At 34.8% G+C, this 25,899-nt stretch overlaps 1 protein-coding gene across 4 annotated transcripts in view; it reads right to left on the bottom strand.

Moving 5' to 3' along the window:
• SSBP2 (single stranded DNA binding protein 2) overlaps nucleotides 1-25,899 on the bottom strand; it is a 288,641-nt gene that overhangs the window by 23,899 nt on the left and 238,843 nt on the right. For all 4 annotated transcript variants that reach the window (XM_035014767.1, XM_035014768.1, XM_035014766.1 and 1 more), the window contains 4 exons: nucleotides 22,065-22,132; nucleotides 15,734-15,782; nucleotides 4,172-4,207; nucleotides 2,271-2,325 (listed from right to left, as the gene is read on the bottom strand). In XM_035014767.1, the coding sequence (XP_034870658.1) occupies nucleotides 2,271-2,325; nucleotides 4,172-4,207; nucleotides 15,734-15,782; nucleotides 22,065-22,132 (208 nt within the window). The remainder of the gene's footprint in view (nucleotides 1-2,270; nucleotides 2,326-4,171; nucleotides 4,208-15,733; nucleotides 15,783-22,064; nucleotides 22,133-25,899) is intronic.

Genomic DNA, 25,899 nt, shown 5'->3' on the forward strand with positions numbered 1-25,899 from the left:
TAAGTAAGTAAGTAAGTAAGTAAGTAAGTAAGTAAGTAAGTAAGTAAAGTCCCAATCTACTTTTGTGGCCTTAATTATTTTTACATCCTCATGTACATTATACTCCTGTCAACCCAGGCTGCTGGTTCTTTCCTCCATCTACTAAAATTCCACTCATTACTCCAGGCCTACTTCTTACATGAATTTTGTTTCCTGATACTTCCAAATTGCTCCCCCATCATTGAATTCCACTTTGCATTCTAGTTAATATTTTGTCTTATTCTTTCCTCCTGCTTCCAACAAGGTTATAATAAGTTCATTGAGAGAAGGAAAGATATCATGTCTTATATTGTGTGCCACAGACAATAAATATCTGCTAACTGAGATTTAACTAATGGAAAACACTTTATCCCATAAAAATGTATCTTTCAGGAAATCTTGGATTGCTTTAAACAGGAAATCCTCAAATGGTTTTTTATCTTTATTAGCCTTACTAATTTTTTAAACTAATTTTAGTAATTAATTTGGAAAAAAATATGCTGTATATTTTAAATATGTAGAAAGAAAAATAAATTTATTATTCTTAATACCAATCAAAAACATAATTTCATCTAAAAAACTCAGAGGAATAAGGTTGGCATTTTCTAGAAAATATCTGACTTCTTTTTATATACAGAGAAACTTTATAATAAAGTATATCTTCTGGCCACTTATTTTTTGGGGGGGAGGGTATTGGCTTCATCGCACAAGGCTAGGAAGACATACTGGTGGCAATTTCTGGCTTGAAAGGATAGAGTGTAATCAGATTACTTATCACCTGCAAAGTTTAGCAGTTTCTCCAAAAAATTTCTCTTAGATTATAGTGAAGTGTTTATTAATCACATGCTACCTTCATAAATTAAACATTTAACTTCACCATACAAGAATGCAAATGTGGGCAAGATGTTCAATTCACATAATTCTATCTTGAATGAATTCTGTTTCACTTCAGTGAAGATGCTCTGAGGACAGAAATCCATGAAATATTTATGATATATTCCAAAGAGTTAGTGAAGCAAAGCAAAATTTTGTGTTAATTATCAAATTGATGCTTTTTCAGAATGAAAAAGATTCAAAACTTAAAAATTACTATTTATTGGTATGATTAATGATATTTAATTTCAAACTTCCATACATCTTAGATTTCAACAAACCAGCTAAGAACATATGAATTGAACAGTGCAACATAATTAAAAATTTTTCCTAATCATAAAAATTTCCCATCTATTTCATTACCCAGATGTTAACATTGATAAAGTCCTAGCTATTTCTTTGTTTTCTACTTTCTACATTTCTGTGTTATATATATTTTAAAATAATAATTGGGATCATATTGTATTAAATCATGAACATTTATTCTCCATTAAATTCTTTGATTATAATTTTAATGGCTACATTATATTCCATAAAAAATTAATTTATTAACATCACTAAAATTAGATTAGGTTTGAAGGTTGTATCTACTATTTCACTATTAATTATAAACAAATGAGTACCCCTCCACATAAATCTTGGGTTGTATCGCTAATCATTTCTCAGAGAAGGATTATAGAGCAAGTGGTATGAACTTTTTCATGGTTTTTGATACATGTTGCCAGAGCTGTTTCCAGGGGGGCTGAACCAATGTCAACTCCCACCATTAGAGTCCTCAAGAAACAACACATTTAATAGTCTATGTTAAAGTCTCAAAAAGAAAAGATAAAGCTATTTAAAATCATCACATGAAATGATGATAGAAATATTGAGGTATTTTGGTTTACCAAGGTTAAAAGAAAAAAAAAAACTTCCTCCACTACGTAGTGAATCTATTAGCTAATAAATCCATATGGACGTGTAAACATATCTACACCCATCTTAGTAAATAATGGTGGGTCTGATCAAACCTAATGGATCCATGTATTTCACATGTTACTTACTTATGCAGAATTTTTCTAAGTTGTGAGATTTGGATTTTTTTTCACAGTCTCAAGGAATCTTTTTGTCAGATAAATTATTGGGCAATTCATATAGATTAACACCATTTTTATCCTGATTATATCTGTTACCCACACAACAGGAATTTTCTACATGCTTCAAGTAAATCGGACAATAGTTATTTAAGAACGCTGTTTCTTCCTACTTGTTACCTCTCGTCTACTTCTGTTACCATCAATGAGATAATGAATACTACTAGCCTTCCGTCATAACAATTTTTATATTTTGTAATTTATTCTAATAATCAAATGCCCATGTGACTAGTGTGATTACAATACCTGCTGGACTAGGCATGATGGGTGTTCCTGGTGGCCCTCCACCTCCTGGAGGACCCTAAATAATTATACAAAATTTCAGTAAAAATAAGGCACTTCATCAAACAATATATAGAAAAACAGAAGAAGAGTTAGACTTATCTATAATAATCCAATTTGAAAATCACAGAGGAAATATATTTTCTCCATAATTTATTTTCTTTGAATGCACAGTCATTTCAATATTATGCAAAATATAATTTAGCTTAAATATGTTGAGACTGTTTTGACAAGTTTCCAAAAACAATGAGCCTGTAACACTGATTTATTATTCATGACTTAATCACATCAGGTATATAATGAGGTTAAGGAGAAGCCATTTATTAAGGTCTTTACAAATCCATAAAACAGCATCATTCATGTGTATTTGTGATTTAGTTTATTGTAATTTTCTTATGTTTCATATCATGGTTTTTTATAGGAAGCTAAAAACTCAAATATACTCATATGTTTAAAAAAATACACTGATATATTTCTCTATTGGTATCAACTATAACACTTCTAGAGTATTGAACCTTCTGCTATCACGTCAATTAGAAATGAGAGGCAATGTTGACTAATTCTGTGGGTTACTAATCAATCTGAAATGGAAATTAGGTGATTCTAAGGTTAATTCAATTATTTCAGATAACCAAAATGGATAATTCAGGCAAAGTGTTTTAGAATTTTTCAGATGTACCATAATTAATCTGGGTAAATTACTAAGTGGATAAATTTGTACTTCATTCTGAATGTGTAGACAGAGCCCACTAATTATTTCAAATTATATATATATATGTATATATATATTTGTTATTTAATAAGCAACTTCAATTTTGTTTCAGATAGAAGTCTATAATTTCATAAAACCAAATATTAGGCTTATTCTCAAGGATTTAAGAAAAAAATAGGTTTTACCCACATGTTCTTACTTTCATTTTTGCTTCAGAGAGAATGTGAAAAAAGTTAGACTTTCTTAGTTTGTACAGCTTAAGAGGACACTGAGCACTAAGTTCACAGGTCCAAAACAGTGTGTGCTTTTTTTTTTTACTATGTTCATAAAACATTATTTCTACGAGAGTAAAATGCTCATTGATCTTCTTAGGCCCTCCTCTTTTCCTACCCCAGTTAGCCACCACCTCTGAAATTTCTTTAGGAAAGATCTTCCTTTTTACCATTTTATCTAAGCTCTTCTGATAGGCATTTACTCCTAAATATTATAACAATGTATCTTCCAGAGTGGCCTTGAGATGTAGCAAGGATTATAATGTAATGATGGTTAAAAGGTCATTTGTAAATTCAAGAAGTCAGGTAAAATCTGCTAATTTGAATTTAGGTGTGTGTGCATTAGTAGAAAATTTTATCATGTACTAAATAATACTAAATAATAACAAGAAGAAAAATAAGTGTTTCTAATTTCTAAGCATAAAAAAACCCTCAAGAGCCCCTCCCCCCAAATTACTAGTCATTATTCTGATTCCCTATGTGATCGGGAAAAAGTTTAATGTCTTCCTCAACTTCGTGTGTGGTGAGTGGGGTGAGGGAGGGGGTGTAGATTATTCTGGAGAACTGCAAATTCAAGCTTATCATTGTGTAACTAGGGATGGCTTTCTTCATGATTGGACAGAGTGTATTGTATTGGTTTACAGAAACATATGCTAAAGTAAAACACAGTACTCTGGGCAATTTTGGCCAGATTGATAACTGTTTCACTAATGAACATCAACATATGTAGTGAGGCTGGCAGACGAAAAACTCAATACGTGTCAGATGTTCACTTCTTGGCCAATACACAGGGGCTCTTCTTAACATCTGGACAACTATTTCATTGCCCAAATAAAACATAACATCAAATCTTATGAGCAAACAATCCCAAATGTACTTACTACATAATTCCCAGGAGATGCTGAAGAGTATGGTATCTGGAACATGAATAGGACAAAGAAATATATATTTTGATTCATGTGATAGTATGGAGACTTACCTAAAATGAATCTATTTTCTGACTTTTATCAAGTTTTAAAATGTATCACAAAGGATGGTAAAAAAAAAAAGAATAAAGGCATTTATGTCTGTCTGAGTGCTAGAAAAATGAATAAATGCAACATTATCTTGAATTTATAAAAAGAGTGGATTTAGGTCAAGAGGAATTTAGACAGAATTACAGCCTCAAGTTATACTCATTTCAGGGCAGTTGTACTCACTGCTTGATGCTAATGACACTTATTCTGTAATTAGAAAGATACATATTTGTGCAGCTAAAAACCAGAAACTGGAGTTTTCAAATTAATAGCTATTACAGATGCAACTCCTAATTTATGTGCATTCTGGGATGCATTATTATTATTTTTAAGATAGGTTTCAGGCTACTACATTCATGTGGTATGGGTCAATACTTGATCAGCAGGCCTCATATTTTCCCCCTTTCTTTTCTAGTTAGCTACTAGAAAATAATATAATAAATATATAAGATTTTGTTAATATAAGACTGAAAAAACTACTAATTTGTGGGGATCAGATATGGGTAACAAATTCCTTCCCTTCAAATCAAGCTCTTAGCCCAACTCTTTTTTAGAGATTACAGAGTATTAATACAACATTGCTATCATAATTTAAGAAATGAAAACTAGAAAACAGATATTTAAAACTAGGCCCTTGAGTGTGATTAATAAAGAGAGCTAAATCCAAATATTTTCTTTTTTTCACAGAAGCTCACTAGCTCACTTGCATGAAGATTCTGCATATCCAGAGCAGATATTTTTGCCTTATTCTGGAAAAAGCCAACAAACTACTACCTTCTTTGAGGCAGACAGCCAGAATTGGACCATTAGAATAGTGAAAAGATGATAGTGTCTTTACCCTAAACCCCCTCTCTACCTCAACACCTTCCATATAATTAAACATAAAAATAATATGAAACTCTAAAGTAAGAAGAAGGAAGTATAACAAAGTTATAATTTTCCTTTAATGAATAATTCTTTAATTCGAGGGGAAAATATTTAATATTAAGTTATTTGAAAATTCTCTCCTTGTTGTTTGGTGTCCATGCAACAAGGAGAGAATTTTCAAATAACTTAATATTAAATATTTCCGTGCCTCTGAGGCCCCTGCTTGGTCTGCCTGCAGGAAATTCAGCCCTGCAGATGGTCATTACCAGCCTGCCCAGCATCACTAATGATGAGGATTACATCCACTAGGAGCACTGAGATCTTGATGGCCGGTACACACTTACTAAACTCGGTAGTTGAATACAACTTTGCTCTCCTGGGCCCCTTTCAGTTCATGATCTACCATCCATCTTCTGCTTCTTATTTTAAACATGTGCATTTGCTCCCTCCAAATCACCACCTTATCTGTTGGCTCCAATATTCATCTCCTTATAACTTTAGCATCCGGCCCATGTTCTTCTACCTCTCTCTAGTGCCTACCATCATTCTTTACCAACTTCAAAATGATCTAACCACCCCTTAAATCTTTGGAATTTAGGGGCACCTGCGTGGCTCCGTCGGTTAAGCATCCAACTCTTGATCTCAGCTTAAGTCTTGATCTCAGGGTCATGAGTTCAAGCCCTGCGTGAGTTCAAGTCCCGAGTTCCAATAAATCTTTGGAATATACACTTCACTGCCTTCCTTCACTTTACAATATACTTCCTTCTCCTCCATTTGTGAGTATGACCACATCCTAGAACTCTTTACAGAGATCTAAACAACTCCCTTGCCTGACACTTTTTTATTCCTCATGACACTCACAAATATTCTATATTCCAACCAGAATCTTCTTCCATCACAATTCCTCCATGTTTATTAAGTCCATTATTTCCCTATTAGTTTCCTACTAAATTGCTTCTGCCCCTCCCCCACACCACTGTCAGCTTTTTGTTTCTCTCTCCAGTATTTTAAATTCATTATCCTAAAGCTTACGTTGTTGTTGTTGTTGTTTTAAAGATTTTATTTATTTTTTTGAGAGAAATAGAATGGAAGTGAGCATGAGGTGGGGTGAAGGGGGGCAGAGGGAGAAGCAGACTCCTGGCTGAGCAGGGAGCCAGAGGACATGGGGCTCCTCAATCCCAGGACCCTGGGATCATGACCTGAGCTGAAGGCAGCCGCTTAACCGACTGAGCCACCCAGGTGCTCCAAGCCTACTTTGTTAATTTCCATCTCTTTGATCAACCCCTAACCACATTTTCTGTTTCACAGTAGAGATTTCCTGGAGAGAAACACAAAACAAGGGACAAGGTCCAAAATATAATCATGTTCTCCAATGTCAACCTACTCTTCACTAATATCTGGAAGCATTTTGGCTTGGCCTTCATGGAAGACCTGAAGCATTCTAGTGGTGTGCCAGTAAACCCAATGAACTCAGGGAAGGAAAAGGTCCCAATTTGTAGCATTTGCCAATTTATGTGGTGTGAATATTCCCACACAGAAGATTTCAAGCTACCAATGATTTAACAATCAGCTCAAAAAATTCTTGAATAATTAACAATTGACTTTCCTGAGCTGGCTTTCATGATGATTACAAAATCCAGAGTTGGTAGTTGGCCCTTTTTCATATGTTAAAGCTATCAAATTCTTGCTATATTTTCATCTTCAATTCAACACTCCTATTAATAGATTAGAATTTTCATCCATTCATCCAGGTAGAAAAAAGATAATCTTTCTGTTTGTTTCCAAAGCTAGCCCCTCCCAACCACCTCATTCTCCTAAGTCCTTGCTCCTTTTATAGTTTCTGATTTCTCCCTCTTCATGATTCCTTTAAACACAGTTAAATATCAACAAACAAATAATGCAATATATGTTAAGAAAAAAAAAAAGAAGAAGAAGAAGGTAGCAGGAGGGGAAGAATGAAGCAGGGGAAATCGGAGGGGTAGACGAACCGTGAGAGACGATGGACTCTGAAAAACAAACTGAGGGTTCTAGAGGGGAGGAGCGTGGGAGGATGGGTTAGCCTGGTAATGGGTACTGAGGAGGGCACATTCTGCATGGAGCACTGGGTGTTATGCACAAACAATGAATCATGGAACACTACATCTAAAACTAATGATGTGGGCACCTGAGTGGCTCAGATGGTTAAGCGTCTGCCTTCGGCTCAGGTCATGATCCCAGGGTCCTGGGATCGAGTCCCACATCGGGCTCCCTGCTCCTTGGGAGCCTGCTTCTCCCTCTGCCTCTCTCTCTCTCTCTCTCTGTCTCTCATGAATAAATAAATAAAATCTTAAAAAAAAAATAAAAAATAAAAAATAAAAAAAAATAAAACTAATGATGTAATGTATGGGGATTAACATAAGAATAAAAAAACCCCACAGTTAAATATCATAAACATTTAAAAATACTTAAATTTGTGACCTCATCTAGTTCAATTTCTTTCCATGTGTCCTGTCAAGCTCTTGGCTTATACTCACTGTTTCTACTTCATATTCTTTGATGCCCTCATTAAAAGAAAAAGAACATTTGGGTTCCTACCCCTAGTAGCACTTCAATGAACCTTTACTCTTGAAAGTCACCAGTAGCATCTGACAGCCTAGTGTGAGAGACATAAAATATAACAATATAGGTAGAAGAACTATGTGGGTACAGAAGACATTTGAGCTGGGTAGCTGACTTACAGAGAGTAAATGACTACCAGAAAGACAAAGTAAAGGATCAGCATGAAAGAAAGAAAGAAAGAAAGAAAGAAAGAAAGAAAGAAAGCAAGCAAGCAAGGAAGGAAGCAAGGAAGGAAGGAAGGAAGGAAGGAAGGAAGAAAGGAAGGAAGAAAGAAAGGGAGGGAGAAAGAGAGAAAGAAAGAGAGAAAGAAAGGGAGGGAGAAAGAGAGGGAGAAAGAAAGAAATGGTATATAATCTTACACAGCTAGTACAGTGTGGTACTTATAGGAAATTGAAATAAATGATAAGCATATATGGTCAGACTGTGAATGCATTTATGCTATAGGAAATAGGGAGTCACCGGTTTTAGAGAGACATGTTCAAATTTATATTTTAGTAAGATAACCCTAGTTCATCATGAAATAAGAATACAAGTTAGGAGTCTATTGTAAAAGGTCTAGGCAAGAGATTACAGTGTTGTAGGCAGTGCTGATTAAGGTAAGTAGGAGTAAGAAAATTTGAAAGACTTTTCACAAATGTACTCGGCAGGGCATGGTGACAAACTAGGTGTGGTGGACAGGGAAGGCAGAAGTTAAGGCAATTCCTAGCTTTCCAACTTGGTGAGTGGGTGAACGATGGTGCTACTAATTTATATGTAAGGAATTCAGGAAGGGGGGCAAGTTTGGGGAAATATCCAACATGTTGAATTTGAAGGCACTAGTAGACAGTGAAGTTTATCTGATCAACAGGTATTTAGAAATATACATCAAGAATTTAGTAGAAATTAGGACTAGAGATAAAACTTCAACTGAATACATTTCCATTTTGTGCTGGGCACAACACTTGACCTAGTATTCTATTAGATTGAGCAGAAGATTTAACATTCCGAAACAAAGCTCCCTGTCTACCTTCTAAACCTCCTTCTTCTCTTATGTTCTCCCTAATACTAGTCAATTCAAAGACTTGAAATCACCTTCCACTTTTCCTTTCTCTTTATCCCCAAATCAAAGGTCACCAAGTGTTTTTGATTTTATGTGTGAAATGCATCCCCGTCATTCCTTTGATCACCACTCTACCTCAGGTTCTGATAACATTTTATACAATCCATTACTATAATCTCCTAATGTCATTTCCCCATTGCATCCATTTTATAGATGATCTTCCTAAAATATAGCTCTCTCAGGGCGGCTGGGTGGTTCAGTCATTAAGCGTCTGCCTTCGGCTCAGGTCATGATCTCAGGGTCCTGGGATTGAGCCCTGCATTGGGCTCCCTGCTCCCCGGGGAGCCTGCTTCTCCCTCTCCCCTTCCCCTTGCTTGTATTTCCTCTCTTGCTATGTCTCTCTCTGTCAAATACATAAATAAATAAATAAATAAAATCTTAAAAAATAAAATATAGCTCTCTTCCACACAGATGACACAGTTCAGATTTCTCCATTCAAAAGCCCTGTACACATGATGGTCCTCTTTTCCTCTTTTCTGCTTTGTCACCTTCTATGCCTTCCCAGACAATCTGTCCCCCTAGCCACTAACAGTCTAATTATTTTTCCTCAAACATTTCCTACATTTCCCCTTTTATTTTTGTCCAAGCTTTTCTCCATCCTAGTGTCCAAATTCTCCCAATGTAATTAATCTCCTCCTGCCCCTCTCCAGACTCCATACAAAATATCTATTAACATGAACTGAAAGATGAAAACACAGATGTAAAAGATAAGCAAGATCAGAGAGCTAAAAGATCAGAATCATAGAATTAAAAGAATTTTTTATTTGCAGCTGAGAAAATTAAGGGCCATATAGACTGTCTGGTTAAGCTAGGCAGATAATTCAAGAGCTGTGACCAATAATTCAAATATTCTGAAATATTCTGACTCCTGATATCCATGACAATGGTGCCGTAGCAAGGGGAAGAGCAGAGTAGCTAGAAATTTTGGTTTCTTTTTTAAAAAATGGTTAGTAACATTCTTCAACTGTGAAATTTAAAACTACCTTAGAAGCTACTGGTTCACTAGACACCAGGGAAGGGCAACATCAAGACACCCTCTGTGCCAGTGTAAAGTTGAAAATATTCTATTATTTTTTAGGGCTTTTTTTTTTTTTTAATGAGCATATATTTGTACAGAGCAGAGCCTATCTGGAGTAAGATATTTGTATTTCCTTTGGGCTTAATCATTACAATAGATTGTCATTTTTTTCTTTAAAGGAGTTTCTTTCTTTTTCCTGTCACGTTAGTGAGTTGATGAATACAATGCTATACTGGACATCTGTAGCTTTTGCTTATCCCCTCTTCTGCCAACAATTCCTTGAATTTTCTTTGGTAAACCATACCTCTTCTTTTTCCATGTGGTTTGGGTGGGGCTTGGGCATGGGCCTGTGTGACCCTGGCCAGGCTGAAAGAGTATTGTAACCTCAGGTCATAATTCATGAACGAGCATATGACCCAAGCTAAACAAATCTAGTTCAGTTAGTTATGCCCAATTCCTATGTTTAAGTGATAAAGAGTTGTGCTTTTTTGTACTGAACTGAGAGCTCTGAGGATATACATCTGGAATTCCACACAGTCTTCCTGTCATGGCAAGGAAAAAAGGTAAGCGATAGAGACTGGGTCCTGATGACATTATCTGGATCCTTGGAATCAAATGCGCCCCAAAGCAAATTTATATCTGGACTTTTCAGATACATAATCCAGGGATATTCTCTCAATATGAGCCTAGTCTGGTTGTTTTTCTGTACCTTGTAATGAAAAGTGTCCCCAGACAAGATAATTAAGATATTTTCAATAATAGTGCTTGCTACTTAATGATGAGAATGTGCTATATAGGTAAACCCAAGTGCCCAGTTCTTTTGAAAGATATAAAAAAGAAAAAATCATTGGTGGATTTGTAAATAAACTTCCAAAGAAGAATCTGAGGCCAATATTGTAATGTTCAGGTCGAATGAAGTTAAAAGTAAAAATCATACTCTTATTCTGAATTAAAATTATGAATTTGTCCTTAAATATGTTTCTTCTATGTTCCATGTAAAAGGGTGCCAAAAACTTTTGATTAAAGTACTTTTACATGACAAAACTGTGGATTGATAAAGATGCAGCAAATAAATAAATATATTATACATAATGGTAAGCAGATTTTTTATTTTCAACGAAGTGAAAAGCAGAAAGTCTAGAATAAACCCTGTGTTGGACTGAAACTGAAGCATTGGTGGGTACTCATGGTTTTAATACATATAGATAGATACAGAAAGATACAGATGTGTATGGGTATGTGCATGAACATACATCTAAATCCTAGTTATGTTGGTTGAGAGGCTCTAGAAGCCATATCACTCTGATAGGCTCTATTTTTTTTTTTTAAAGACTTTATTTATTTGAGACAGAGAGAATGAGAGACAGAGAGCATGAGAGGGAGGAGGGTCAGAGGGAGAAGCAGACTCCCTGCCGAGCAGGGAGCCCGATGCGGGACTCGATCCAGGGACTCCAGGATCATGACCTGAGCCGAAGGCAGTCGCTTAACCAACTGAGCCACCCAGGTGCCCACTCTGATAGGCTCTAAATACCACTCTCCACTAAAAGGAACCATGGCTCCTTAAAGAAATGGCTGTTTCAGGGCTAACACTGGGAAAATTAGGATGAGCTTCAGGTGCTCAAAGAATAATGGAGACATGTCAAAAGGACAAATGAGGATGCCTGGGTGCTCCGTCGGTTAAGTGTCTGCTTTCAACTCAGGTCATGATCCCGGGGTTCCTGGGATGGAGTCCTGCATTGGGCTCCCTGCTGAGCAGAGAGTCTCCTTTCCCTCTGCCCACCACTCTCGCTTGTGATCTCTCTCTCAAACTCTCTCTCAAATAAATAAATAAAATCTTAAAAACAAACAAACAAAAACAAAACAAAACAAAAAACAGACAAATGACTCAGCTTGAAGGGGTTCCTACTGGCTAAATCTGGAATGATCTTAGCATCAAAAATCTATTGAATAAAATAAGAGTCCACAAGTACATCTGATATACATGAATGAATGAATGAATGGACAAGAAAGAAAAGCTCTTTGTTATAGTAGAGAGTCAACTAATAAATGGAGAAGGAAAGACAGAATTAGAAATCAGCCATTTGGCAATCAACTTAGCAAAAAAGCCAGTTTGGGCAAGAGTCATCAATGGATACCAAACATAGCAGATGAATGTATGAGGAAGAAGAGGATATTTACTGTAGTTTCAAAGTATGTCTCCATAAGTTAATAATTAAAAAGGAAAAACAGCAATTTTACAGTACAGAAGCCTGACAAGCACCACCCTTAACTAAAGGATCAAAGTTAACAATACAAACAATGGGACAAATCGCCATCACATGCTTTCTGAAATGGTGCGCTGAGAAAATCACAACATCACTTCTGTGGCATTCTTACCAAATATGTATTACCTGAATCTAATCATGAGGAAACATCAGACAAATTGTGGCACATTCTACAAAATAACTGATTTGCATTCATCAAAACTGCAAGGTTAAGAAAAACACAGAAAAGATTAAAGACCAAAAGATATGATTCATAAATGTAACAAGTGAACTGGGATTTTCTTTTGTTACCAGAGACATTGCTGGGACAATTGGTGAAATCTGAGTGGGGTCTGCAGATTAGAAAATAGCATTACATCAATGTTTATTTTCTAATTTTGATCTTTACCGTAGTTATGAAAAGATAGCATATTTGCTTTTAGGAAACACATACTGACATATTTGGGGTATGATAAAGGGTCATCATGTCAGCAACTTAAATACAGCTCAAATGGCCCAGGAAAAAAATATGTATATGCAGAGAGTAGAAATCATAAAGCAAATATAATATGTAACTTTAACACTTGGGAATCTGGGTGAAGGGTGCACGGAGTTCTTTGTACTATTCTTGCAACTCTTCTATAAAGCTGGAGTTATTTTTATATAAATATTTAAAAGAAAAAAAAACAGTATACAAAACATATTTGGAAACAGCAAAAACAAAACAAAGCAAAGAAGTATTAAAGAGGGATTTTTCCCCCCCAAATACCATTGATTATATTCTAGTGACAACTCATCTGTACTGTTTTGATTTCCAAGTTCCTAAGAGTTCTTGTCCATGTTTTTAATTACAGACACTTTTTAATTTATATCAGTGTAGTAAGTCTCTGGCTCTTCAGGCCTACATTTTAGAGTGGTTATTTGTTTCATGTGTAAGCCCTATATTTTTGCCAGAAAGTCATCAGTTTTTTATGATTTTTTTTTCTTGTTCTCAAAATCAGTCATTTTTTGGAGGAATGCTTTGCCTTTCTGAACTCAGGATGATGACCCCCTTTCTCTTTCTGAAGAGAAAGCCGTAGGCCTTCCCCACTTTTTTTCCTTATTCACATTTCTTTGAGTGAGGGGAAGATGTATCCACATGGGATAGCTATTAACACACGGGATTGTTTTCAATTCTCTTACTTGACTGCATGTGTGCTGGTCAAATGCCCATCCACAATGACCACTGGACGGCACTTTCATATGCACACCTCCTACCCTAATTCCTAGTGTTTCTCAGGGTCTAAAATAATGCAGAGCTGCTGACTTGTTATAGTACATTCTCCTATCCACAGTACTTGGCTCCATGAAATTCTGAAGAGGTGGAGGACATAAAAACTAAAAATCATCAGAATGCAGAACTTGCTCCTTATTTCTGCCTCTGTTCAGTACTCTTACTTGGATGATATATCTGCTTGGTACAATGCACCATTCTCAATATCAAATCCTGCTCACCTTCCTAAGTAGCTTTTGGGGGGAGAGAGTCTCCAGCCGGGTGTGTACAAGGAGGTACTGCTGGAGGCAGGCAGGGGTGGGTGTGAGTTGCACATGACCGCCTGCAACGGGCGGTGGAGGGAGAGCTGGGAGATCTGACAGTGAGGAAGAAGAGTCTTCTTGCTTCTAGGTGGGAAGGCTTACATAGTTAAGGCACACTATCGATTGTGCTTTTTAATCCAGTTTCAACAGACGTGCAGATCATAGAAAGTCTTTCCAGATTCTGGCAATAGGAAGATTGTCACAGTTTTCAGTGTTATAAAAATTTTTTCCCTGTATCTTTATGGGTATTTTATTTTATTTAAAGATTTTATTTATTTATTCATGAGAGACAGAGAGAGAGAGAAAGAGGCAGGGGGAGAAGAAGGCTTCCCGCTGAGCAAGGAGCCTGACGTGGACTCCATCCCAGGACCCCGGGATCACGACCTGAGCCGAAGGCAGATGCTTAACCAACTGAGCCACCCAGGCGCCCCTTTATGGGTATTTTAACAGAAAGTTGAAAGAACTGTGTCTTGAGCTGCTAGCCAGATGCCATTTTTTTTTTTAAAGACTTTATTTATTTATTTGAGAGAGAGAGAATGAGAGACAGAAAGCAGGAGAGGGAGGAGGGTCAGAGGGAGAAGCAGACTCCCCACCGAGCAGGGAGCCCGATGCGGGACTCGATCCCGGGACTCCAGGACCATGACCTGAGCCGAAGGCAGTCGCTTAACCAACTGAGTCACCCAGGCGCCCCAAGCCAGATGCCATTTTAAAGTGAAACCTTGAATGAATTTGAAAGGCATATAGCAAGAAGCAAATAGAAATGTGAACTCTTCAAAAGCACAGAAGCAAACTAAAAGAATTTTAGAAGATAAAGATACATTATAACACAATCTGGCATAACAGTATTTTAGGAAGATTTATTGAGATTAAATAGTACACTGAAGACCCAAATGAAAGCAAGATCATCACTTCTGTCCACCCCAAATGCTATTTCAATTAGCTATTGAAACCAAAGAGACAGGAAGATAAAATAATTTTTTTTCTCTAAAAATATGACAGTTGCTTACTTAATTGAGAAGAAAGTGATTCTGCCTTAGAAAAGCAATGAATTTAGGATGATTCTTCCTATACCACACATACTTCACCTTAAATTGTCTTGAAGTTTAAATTAACCTTGAACATTGAATCAGTTTCACGTTTATTTAGCTTTAAGGCCACTGCCAGTCAATGAAGTTACCTCTGTGCATATTAGTAAAAGGCATCCCTGCTGGGCAGATACTCATAGACTTCACATGGAGTGCAAGCTGTATTTTAGTACTGTACTGACTCCTTTGAGTGAGAAACCTTTGTGCAGTGCACGCGCGACATAGTTACACAGCGGACCGCTCTCACATACTAAAGAAACTCAAGGTTTCAAAGTCAAGAAGGGAAAACATCCCCAGGATCATTTAATTAAAATCATATTAATTTTAAGACCAAAAGCTTAGTTTTCAACTTGTGCCTATATTTATGTGACATTATTAAGAGAGAAAAATATTTGTGAGTCAAACTGCTATCACAAAACATGTAAGGAAAATTCACAGCATGTCAGATACATAGATAGATGTGTAAGAACGCCAATTTGGCCAACGGGCACAGAACAAATGTGTACTTGCTTCCTGGGATAGTAAGAGGGCAAACCTAGGTGTAACAGTACAATAAATATAATCATAATAACTCTGAAAGAGATTCAAGTTATCTGGCAACGTAGCAATTATTATAGTTATTTTAGAAGATCAAATCATTTTATGATAAATACATATTACAATAAATATAGGCTACTGTAGTATACTTAATCACAGTTTCTGTTTTATTTTTGGACGTCTGTTAATCTATATAGAATGCATGTTAACATTAGACTGTAAGTGAAAAAATTACATAATTTCAAAAATCATACATATTTAAAAATATATATGCAAAATATATTTTTTGAATGATTACTCTTTTTAAAAAGTTAACATAACCAATTGCAGGACTTTCAAAAGCAGAAGATTTTTGTTGTTAAATGCTACAAAATGCAAAGAAAATTTAAATATACATATACTCACTGAATTGGCATTTGTTGGGTTTGGCCAAGGTCTACCACCACCTGGACCCCTACAAGATAATATGATAAATGAAATTTTAACTTATGCTTTGAATGTTTCACAATAAGCAATAACAAATCATAAAGTATAACATTTACAATTCAGTTACCATGCAGTTCTAGTTCAACACTGAAATTACTCTCTGTATGTTCATAGCTTTGTTATTTCTTTTTTTTTCTAAAGATTTATTTATTTTAGAGAGAGAGAGCGAGAGAGTGCATGAGAGTGGGGGAGGGAAAAAGGGAGCAGGAGAGAGAGACTCTCAAGCAGACTCCATGCTTAGCACAGAGCCAGACGTGGGGCTCAATGTCAGGACACTGAGATCATGACCTGAGCTGAAACCAATAGTTGTATGCTTAACTGGCTGTGCCACCCAGATGCCCCAGCTTTTTTATTTCTTAAATCAAAAAATTTTATCATTCCACAAAATAGTTTTCTTCCCAAATCAAACTACTTTGGGTAGGTCCAGTTTTATTTTAAGTTCAATTATTGTAATAAACACTAAAAGTGATAATCACCTGTAAAAGTAAATATATGTATATCTATCTAAATCATTATGAAAACATACTTTTGCAGCAAAAAGCACTAATTATGAAATAAATGTAATGTAATGTAATCCTATGACATAAATATGTGCTACTTGTATCTCATTCAAAATTAAAATGAAATTATTTAAAAAATAACAATATATATAAAATGATTGCTCTTATTAAACTACAAATAAATAAATATACAGAGAAGGTGATTAAATAGGACTCTTTAAAAAAAACCACATACAATATCACAGATTACTTTATACATTACTTTGCATATTATTTTATATCAATCTATCTTTCAGTGCTACTGACAATCTAGTTACTTTTTAAAAAGGGAATCACATTTCTTGTTTTCATAATTACAGTTCAAGACAGTGGCCATGGTAAATCTCGGGAAAAACAGGAAGTAATCTATGCCAATGTATGTCAGTATCTTATTTCACTTTAGGGTGGTGGATAATGTTTTGTATTCTATAGCTTAAAAGGACATGAATCTTTTAAAACAAAATTAATGCCTAATTAAGTGAAAAAGGTCTCTTGTTCTCATGCTTTAGTATTAAGTATACCTGAGTAAATACTTCTTGATAAAAAGTAGACTGCTGTCAGCAGGTCCTCTGTAATTAGAGTCACTCAAAATTCCCTTTTCCCTCTAATTGCAGTAGAAAGACAGAGGAAATTAAAAAAAAAAAAAAGTCCCCTGATTCTTATTTTAGGGACTTGAAACCTAAAATTCAACGTGTTAGATAGAAGCCATCCAACTTAGCTATGTTACTTGGACTATTCAGAACTGTTTTTCATTTTGTTTTGGAATTCCCCAGGGATATAAACAATAGGGAAGTGCATGAAAATTCTGTCCATGGGTTCTATCAGGTACCCAAATACAATTTTTCCCAATTCTGCTTGAGGAATAAAGGAGAAAATAAGATGCCAGAGAGCTGGTCAAAGTATTGTGCACAGGGAGAAGGTTAGGGGCATTTGTACTGTCTCTGGAAACTGGTGCCTCTTAAAATGGTGATGATGATGGTTTTACAATCAACTACTGGGACACTTTAGAAAGATAATCTTACATATAGGATTCAATGTCCTAATGAACAGAAAGTGAGGTAAAACATAGGCTATTTACTGATCAAGTAAAACATTTGATTTGTTTGATGTTAATCCACATGATTTGTTCGATGTTAAATAAAATATAATAAAGAAATTGGGAAATATTTATCTTAAAACAGCATAAAAATATACTATATCCAAATCATGGCAAAATTTGTATACAATGAAAAAAAATTGTATACAATGATGTTATGTCTATAATGATCTTATAATTTTGATATATTATGTTTAAAACAGGACTATGTAAGATTAAATATAATAAAAATATTTTACTTATCATTTAAAAAATTATTTAATGTTAGATTAACATGCTAAATTAAATGTTAAACATTTTCCTTAAATAAGTAATAGCATTAAATTAAATGTTAAATGTTACATTTATTATCAGTAACAATACCTTTTATGCATTTCAGTTATTTGATAAATAATAATCTAGTCTCAGCACACTATGTATTTCATATTAGATTGTACTTAATATAATAGGGATTTAATAGGATATAATATGATAATTCACATGGATAAGCTAAATTTTCCCCAATAATACCATTGTGTTTGAAAACATTTTAAGTTTCACAAATAGTGCTAAATAAAATGGGGGTTATATTAGTGAGTAGTTCTTTTAGAACAACTACTTAAGTTCAGGGGCACCTGGGTGGCTCAGCTGGTCAGGTGTCTGACTCGATTTCAGCTCAGGTCATGATCTTAGGGTCATGGGATAGAGCCCCCTGTCAGGCTCCGTGCTCGGTGGGGAGTCTGCTTGAGATTGTCTCCCTCTCCCCCTTCCCCTGCTCTCTTTCTCTCTCTCAAATAAATAAATCTTAAAAAAAAAAAAAAAAGAACTACTTAAGTTCAGTAATTCCCACTCCTTTTGAAGACCATCATTATTATCAAGAAAGTAACTTACAAACTATAATAAAGGCATTATTTTGAATGTAAATTTTTATATGGTACAGTTTAAAGTAGAATCAGGTTAGCCTCATTTAAAAATAAAGCAAAAAATGGAATTTAAAAGAAGTAGGTATTTTTTGGTGAGGGTATACAGTATGATGAAATCAAAGCAACTATGATTACTGTAGAGAAAAATCCTCTTTTTCTTCTATAATATAGTTGTTTTATTTCAAAATAATAACTATGCAAATTTTATCATACTATAGGATAACAAGAAGGTCTAGATCCTTTGAAATCCTTTGTCCTCTTCATTTCTATAAAATACCAATATATACAAAGTTGAATTAGACATGCTGTAATGCTGAATCCTAAATTCTTTGGAAATTTGTAAAAATATAGTTAATTTATTGTTTTTATTTTTTTATTTTTATTTTTTTTTAAGATTTTATTTATTTATTTGACAGAGAGAGACACAGCGAGAGAGGGAATACAAGCAGGGAGAGCGGGAGAGGGAGAAGCGGGCTTCCCGCTGAGCAAGGAGCCCGATGCGGGGCTCGATCCCAGGACCGTGGGACCATGACCTGAGCTGAAGGCAGACGCTTAACAACTGAGCCACCCTGGTGCCCCTTTATTTTTTTTAAGAGAGAGAGATAGCAGGGGGAGGGGCAGAGAGGGAGAGAGAGAATCAAGTAGACTCCCCACTGAGTATGGAGCCCGACATGGAGCACAATCTCATGACCCTGAGAGATCATGACCTGAGCTAAAATCAAGAGTGGGATGCCTAACTGACTATGCCACCCAGGCACCACTAAAAATGTAGTTAATTTAGAAATAGAGTTTCTTTTAAAAAATTATCTGTAATGCATTTGAAAACATTTACATTCTGGCTATAGTTTGTAAATTCTACTTTAAATTACTGAAATTGATATTAAGCTTTTATTTGTAAAAATAGTAGTTAGAGAGACATTAAAAGTATACTCTTAATTTTAGATGACACTATGTATAATCCTGAGTTTAGACCATGGAAATATAAAAATTATATCAGAATAATCATTTTCTTTGGAGGCAACCAATTTTTTAAATAACATTATCAAAATTTTGTTCCAAATAGTTTCCCAGTTAGAATACAGTATTTAATTACTTTAGTGAGCACGGTTGGATATTATTTTTCATTGTCATTATACTTTCATGGTAAAAAAGAAAAAGTGACAAGCTAAAGAAAACTCATCCAGAAATGATTCTCTGGCAGGTCCCACCTGACCCTAGCACACAAATATCTTAGACTGCTAAAAACATAGCTTAAAGTAACACTATTCCAATGCCTTTTCCTTTAATTTTTAATTTACCCAACATGTAAAAAAGTGACATGAAGAAAGCCACAAATGCTAGTTAGAAATACTTATTTAAAAAAAAGAAAAAAGGAATACTTACTTGCTATTAAAGAGTATAGCAAATATGAAGTGAATTTCAATAAAGTTTACTCTATTCAGTACAATGGACATAATATATTTTATTTTTTTATGTCTCTTTAAATTCACTTTTGCTTTGTTGGGGCCAATATCAACACAAGAATCCTTCTCTTTGGTTGGATCTTCCATACTTCAGAACTTCCTTGTTAGAAGGAAATATTTACAAGTGTAAATATGGAAATATTTACATTTTCATTGTTCTTTAAGAATATCCTAATTTATAGAAAACTGAAAACTATATATAAGACCCCAAATAAAAGTCAATGGTAACAAATAATGGAAATCTGAATCTGGAAGGCTTCAAGTTTCTTTAAAAACCAGAAATTATATGAACAGTACAATATTATGTAATAAAAAATATTTTAAAGCATCTGGGTATATTTAAATGAGAAACCCAAATCCAAGTATCAATAAAAATAATCATATTAAAAATTTGAGCCATACTTTTAGTCTCCATTGTCTAGGGAATTTAATGTATCCATTAAATGTTAATGTTTATCTGTTTATCTGTTTAAGTGTATGTGAGGAAAGGAACTAGACAATTTTAAGCAGCTGACTCTCTTAGTGGTCACATAAAAATAACTTTTTTCTCTAAACTAATAAAAACAGGTTGATCTACAGTTGACCACATGGCTAATTATAGTGAAGTATAATATACAAAATGACATTAGCTACGATCTTAATATTTAATGATAATTCTAGATTTAAGATCATAATATTCAAGATGTATACTGCTTACATCTATATACAGTATTCAAAATTATATTCCCTAAAGCTATTGCATTTTTTTTTAAAGATTTTATTTATTTACTTGAGAGAGAGAATGAGAGAGAGAGAGAGAGCACATGAGAGGGGGGAGGGTCAGAGGGAGAAGCAGACTCCCTGCTGGGCAGGGAGCCCGATGTGGGACTCGATCCCGGGACTCCAGGATCATGACCTGAGCTGAAGGCAGTCGCTCAACCAACTGAGCCACCCAGGCGCCCCCAAAGCTATTGCATTTTAATGTCAGGAATTTCAGGTAGGTAAATTTTATATATATCTAAATCCTATTGGTAAGAGTTGCAGCTTTTGAGATAAGCATAAAATATCACTCCTTTTTGTAACAACCATTAATAAAGGCTAAGCCTTTGAGGGATTTAAGAAGAGTCAGACTTCATGTCTACCCATTTTTACTTTAAAAGTGAAAAGACGTGATAGGAAAATTTGACCTACTTTTTTCCCCTTGTTCTGTTTGAGTCTGGCTGGTACCCACTTATTAACCTATTTTCTATTTTAGGTAAAATTGCTTTCCACAAAAATGGCTTCAGAAACTCACAAAAATCCCATCTATATCAAACGAGCTTATCTCATTATATCTTCAATGCCATTAAGTGATGGCAGAGTTATCTAATTTGATATGTAAGTATCTAAAACATGGACTAATGGGAAGATATATTCAAGGAAACTGCCTACAACCCTATATAGAACAGTTTTATTATTTCTGATAAGCTTTCTTTAGGCCACATCATGGAATTGATCCTTTAGTGAATTAATGAAAGTCATGAACAAGCACCTGGTATATGTGGAACTTTGAGGGCAAGTTAGATAATGAAAAATAAATAAAAATCCCTTAACAGACAATATTATTTTGGGTATTTAGAAACAATTATTGGCTTTGAGCTTGAAAGGCCTTTTCAGTAAAAAACAAACCAAAACAGCCAAAAAACTGTTAGTTTAGTCCTTATCCAAGCATATCTTAATTTTCAAACAAAAATTCACCTTATCATATGGAAGTTCTTTAATACAGAAGACACTGCCAAAGAGAACTGTTGCTGGGTTACAAGTGGTCTCAACAAAGCAAAAGTAAAGACTCATATATAGGAATTAAAAACTTTCAGGAATTACTATATCTCTGTTAAAATGAAGTTAATATCAATTGTCTGCTTCTATGGAGTTAAGTCATGGTCTTGGTGCCAGCATCTCTTTATAGTTTTATACAGACTATACTGAGCCTATGTGCTTAGTTATAAAAGACTTATTTTTATCTAAACAAATGAAACATGGGAATCTGGCTAAAAGTTGGCATTTGGCATTTGAAAATGGAAAAAAATAAAAGTTGCAGGGAAGGCAGAAAAACAGAATATGTTGTGAAAATGAAGCAAACACTACAGCTCATGTTTAGTTCATTTACACTAGTCTCATTTTATACTACACAGAAATTGAGGAGCTCAAGTTGTATTACAAATTAGCGTGACTTCAGAAGACAGAAAACAGAATACTTTACTAAACAGGATAACATAACATTTTGCTTACATGTTCATTCCAGGCATTCCGGGGCCACCTAAAGCATTCAGGGGGGGTCTCATTGCACCTCCATAGTTCTGTAATGATAACCAAGGGTCAGACTACCACAAAACAAAAAAACAAAACCAAAGAGGAGGGGGGAAAGAAAGGAGAGCAGGTTAATGATTTCCCTACATAACTCCTGATTGGATAAGGCCTGTGCAATTCATTCTCTGACGGGTCCACTCTTGTACTATTGCTTCTATCTTAACAATTACTTTGGTCTGTGTCTTTTAAAAACTACATGACTATGTAAGATCATTGGAGCATGTTAAATGATTAAGGTAGAGTTGCAATTATGATATTCAACATATCCTTATGAATCTCCTAATATCTGTACAACAGTGAACTTCTTCAAATAAAACATTTTGTAAATCCAAAACTCTGTTTTTAAAGAACAGACTTAGTCAGCATGTTTGAAATTGCCAGACCCAGAACAATTACATAAAGGCTAAAGGAAAAAAACTCAACAGGTGAACCCAACGTAAGAAAGTTGAATGCAAACTTCTGTTCACAAAATAATATATCCCATAGAGAGATGTACAAATATACAAATACACAACAATATATGAAAAGTACACTTAAAATATGTACACATGAATTATATCACGCAATAGGCTTCTGTCAACATCTCTTATATACATTCAAGGGAGAAAAACATTTTAATGTTTTAACATGCATATCATATTAGCTTACTTAAGTTTCCATTATGGCCAAAGACCGATTTTAACATCCTCATGTTAATGTATTTTGACACTATCAACTGCTTTCGTGCTTGGCTTTCTGACAGCACTATTCTTCCAACTTTTCTCACATACTTTTTTTTCCATTTCCTTTGCCGGCTCCTTTTCTTTTGCTAACTCTTTAAATGTTGTTTTTCTCCAAGTTCTAGCCACGGCATTCTTTTAAATAAGTGCACATTTATGGGTAATCTTATCTGCTACCATGAGTTCAGCAACTCTTTAGGAATCCCAGAGGTTTTATATTTGGTCATGACGTCTCTACTAAGCTCCTGCATAATTCCTATGTTGAATGTCATTTGGATTGTTTCCTTCTGGACACCACTTCATGCTCAACACATCTAAAAGTAAACTTAGTGTTCTCTTCTCACAGCTGCGTTCTTCATATTGCTTTCCTCAGTGATTTCCATGGCGTGACCTGCCATACAACAGTCCAGGCTAAGAACCTCTGGGAGCTCAATGATGTCTCCTCCTTTTATTTCAATTCCCACATCCAGGCAGTTATCAAAGTCTCTTGATTCTACCTATGAAATAGCTTTTGGAATACCGCTTTCCTTCATATCACACTAATCTTTGTCATTTAGTGAGACTAATGTACCATTTTCATTGGTCTGTCTGACTTAGCCTTTCCCCCTCCCCATCTATTCTTCATGCTGCCTCCAGAACTATGCTTCTAAAACTCAGTTCTATATATGTCACCTAAAAGGCATGATGACCCACAATGCCTAACAAATACCTAGTCCTCAGCATGGCTCAGAGATCAGCCCAAGTCTATATTTCCTGTATACATTTCCTACTTTCCCTACTCCCAGCTATACCCTCCAGCCTACTGGATTTCTTGTGGTTCAGAAACATGCAATATACTTTTTCACTCATGGTAACTCATGGCATGACCTTCTGTGTAGTAGGTGCTAAGATGACAAGGAAATAGTCAATGAGTCTGTTAACTCCAGAGTGTAAGCCACAGTTCATAAATAAATTACCTAGTTACATGCTCTTCTCATTGCTTATTTACTTTTACTTTCATGAAATCTTATTTAAACATCCCAATTTTATGTGCTATGGGATAGAATCGTTTCTATCCACAGTTGAGTCATTAGTTAAAAGGATAGTTAGTTCCCTTAACCTCTGGATCAAGCATGGTAGTGGCACCAGCAATATTAGCAAGAAGTCTCTGAGAAGAAAATTAACCATTGGAAACAAAATCTGGATGGTAAGGTATAATAGAAATGCTTCAAAAGAACAGTCTCCTTTCATTTTTGGTCTTAGAAAATCTGTCTTGTTTTATCAAGGAAAACATTAGTTTTCTTTATAGCTCTGGACATAGAAAGACATTGTTTTGAACTTCTGTTGCCACTGCCCCATTTCCTCTGCCCCTCTTTCTATACATGTGATCATGGGCCAATCCTTCCCTCAGTGATCAACTCAACCTTCATTTCCTTATCTGTAAATTGATATCATGTCCTTTACAAACTTGTTGGAGGATAAAATGAAATCATATAAAACACCTATCATAGTGCTTGCTGCATTAAGAACATGATACCTAGTGCTCAAAATTTGTAGCCGCTAACTCTTTCTTGTCACCATGAGTAAGGGACCAACTTAAATGAGTCCCTTGAGCCTTCAGCCCTCACAGAATTACATGCTTGTTTATGTACTGCTTCCTTGACAGAGCATGCATATTTCTTTTCTAGATTTTTTTTTTTTTACTGCCTAATAGTTTTTCTTTATGTATTTGTGTCTCCTGCTAAACAATAAGTACCTTGAAGGTAGAATCTGTTTTACTCATCTTGGTATATCCAGTGCTCTGGTATCTCAGGAAATGAGTAAGAAATTATCCATTACATAATTTGATAGATTTACAAAATATTTTCATTTTGTGAATAATCTGAAGCAAAAGAAAACAGGAAGATAAGAAAGAATAACAACTGGCTTTCCTAGTGGTATCAACAAAGGCAGAATGGGAAGAGCTAATTTAGAATCACTGAATTTTAAAGCGGATGGCAGCTATACAATTCCATCTGGTTTAATCTCTTTCCCAATGCAATGTTCCTGACAAAATGGCTGTTCAGATTCTGCTTGGAAAGTTTATAAAGAGTTTTTCAATGATTGGGCAGTTTACTTTTACTCTTCCCTTTACTGAGCTGAATTCTACCTATCTGAAATTTGAAAATACAGAATCAGTTAATTCTCTCTTTACATGAGAGCTTATCATGTATTTTCATCTCACCATTTCTCTACCCCAGGTATTTCATTTGGAAATCATGATATGTTCCTACTTGTATATAACTCATTTATCCCCGATTTCTGGAGGAACTAAAACTAATTGGATAGTCTTGGTGAATTTTTCTGTTAACCATATGGAACCTGGTGAGCATAAGAACACAGGCAAGCAAAGTATATCTTATTACAAAAACAAATAGAAAAAGGTCTTCAAATATGGTATTAAGATATTTTTCTTGATTCAATAGGTAATTATATATTACCACTGAAATTAAATTTAAAGCAGGTAAAGAGGTGGGAAAAATATGCCAAGATTGGAGCAAACTTTTATTTCTTCATTCATGCAGTGAGTATTAAGCACATGTTTGCTATGTTCTAAGTGTGCATTTGCCTTAATATTATCTAAGAATCGTTAGATTATATATATATATATATGTACATATATATATATTTCTCTGTTCTAGGAATTCAATTGTTCCAATAGATAATTATTTTCTTTCTCCATTACACTGTTCTTAAGGTCAAAAACGTATGAAAATAATATCTATGATAAAAAAGAGATGTGTTTTATGTTTGTGTATAAAGCTAGAAACAATATTCTAGAGATTATTTCTATAATTCAACTAGAAAGAAGCAGATGCATTCTGTTCTTGGGTAGCATCTGTATGGTTATAATATCTACTATGAGGATTGTTTTTTTATTATCTTTCAAGAAACACAGATAACCTTTATACAAATTTCACAGTTTATAATGCATATATTTCATATACCAGATGTTATAGGTAAATATCTCATAAGAATCCCTCATTCCAAATTATTTTACCTCACATTTTACCTATCTG

Source organism: Mirounga leonina, unplaced genomic scaffold (genome assembly GCF_011800145.1).
Source record: "Mirounga leonina isolate KUSES-001 unplaced genomic scaffold, KU_Mleo_1.0 Mir_168, whole genome shotgun sequence".
In the NCBI taxonomy this organism is placed as follows: domain Eukaryota; kingdom Metazoa; phylum Chordata; class Mammalia; order Carnivora; family Phocidae; genus Mirounga; species Mirounga leonina.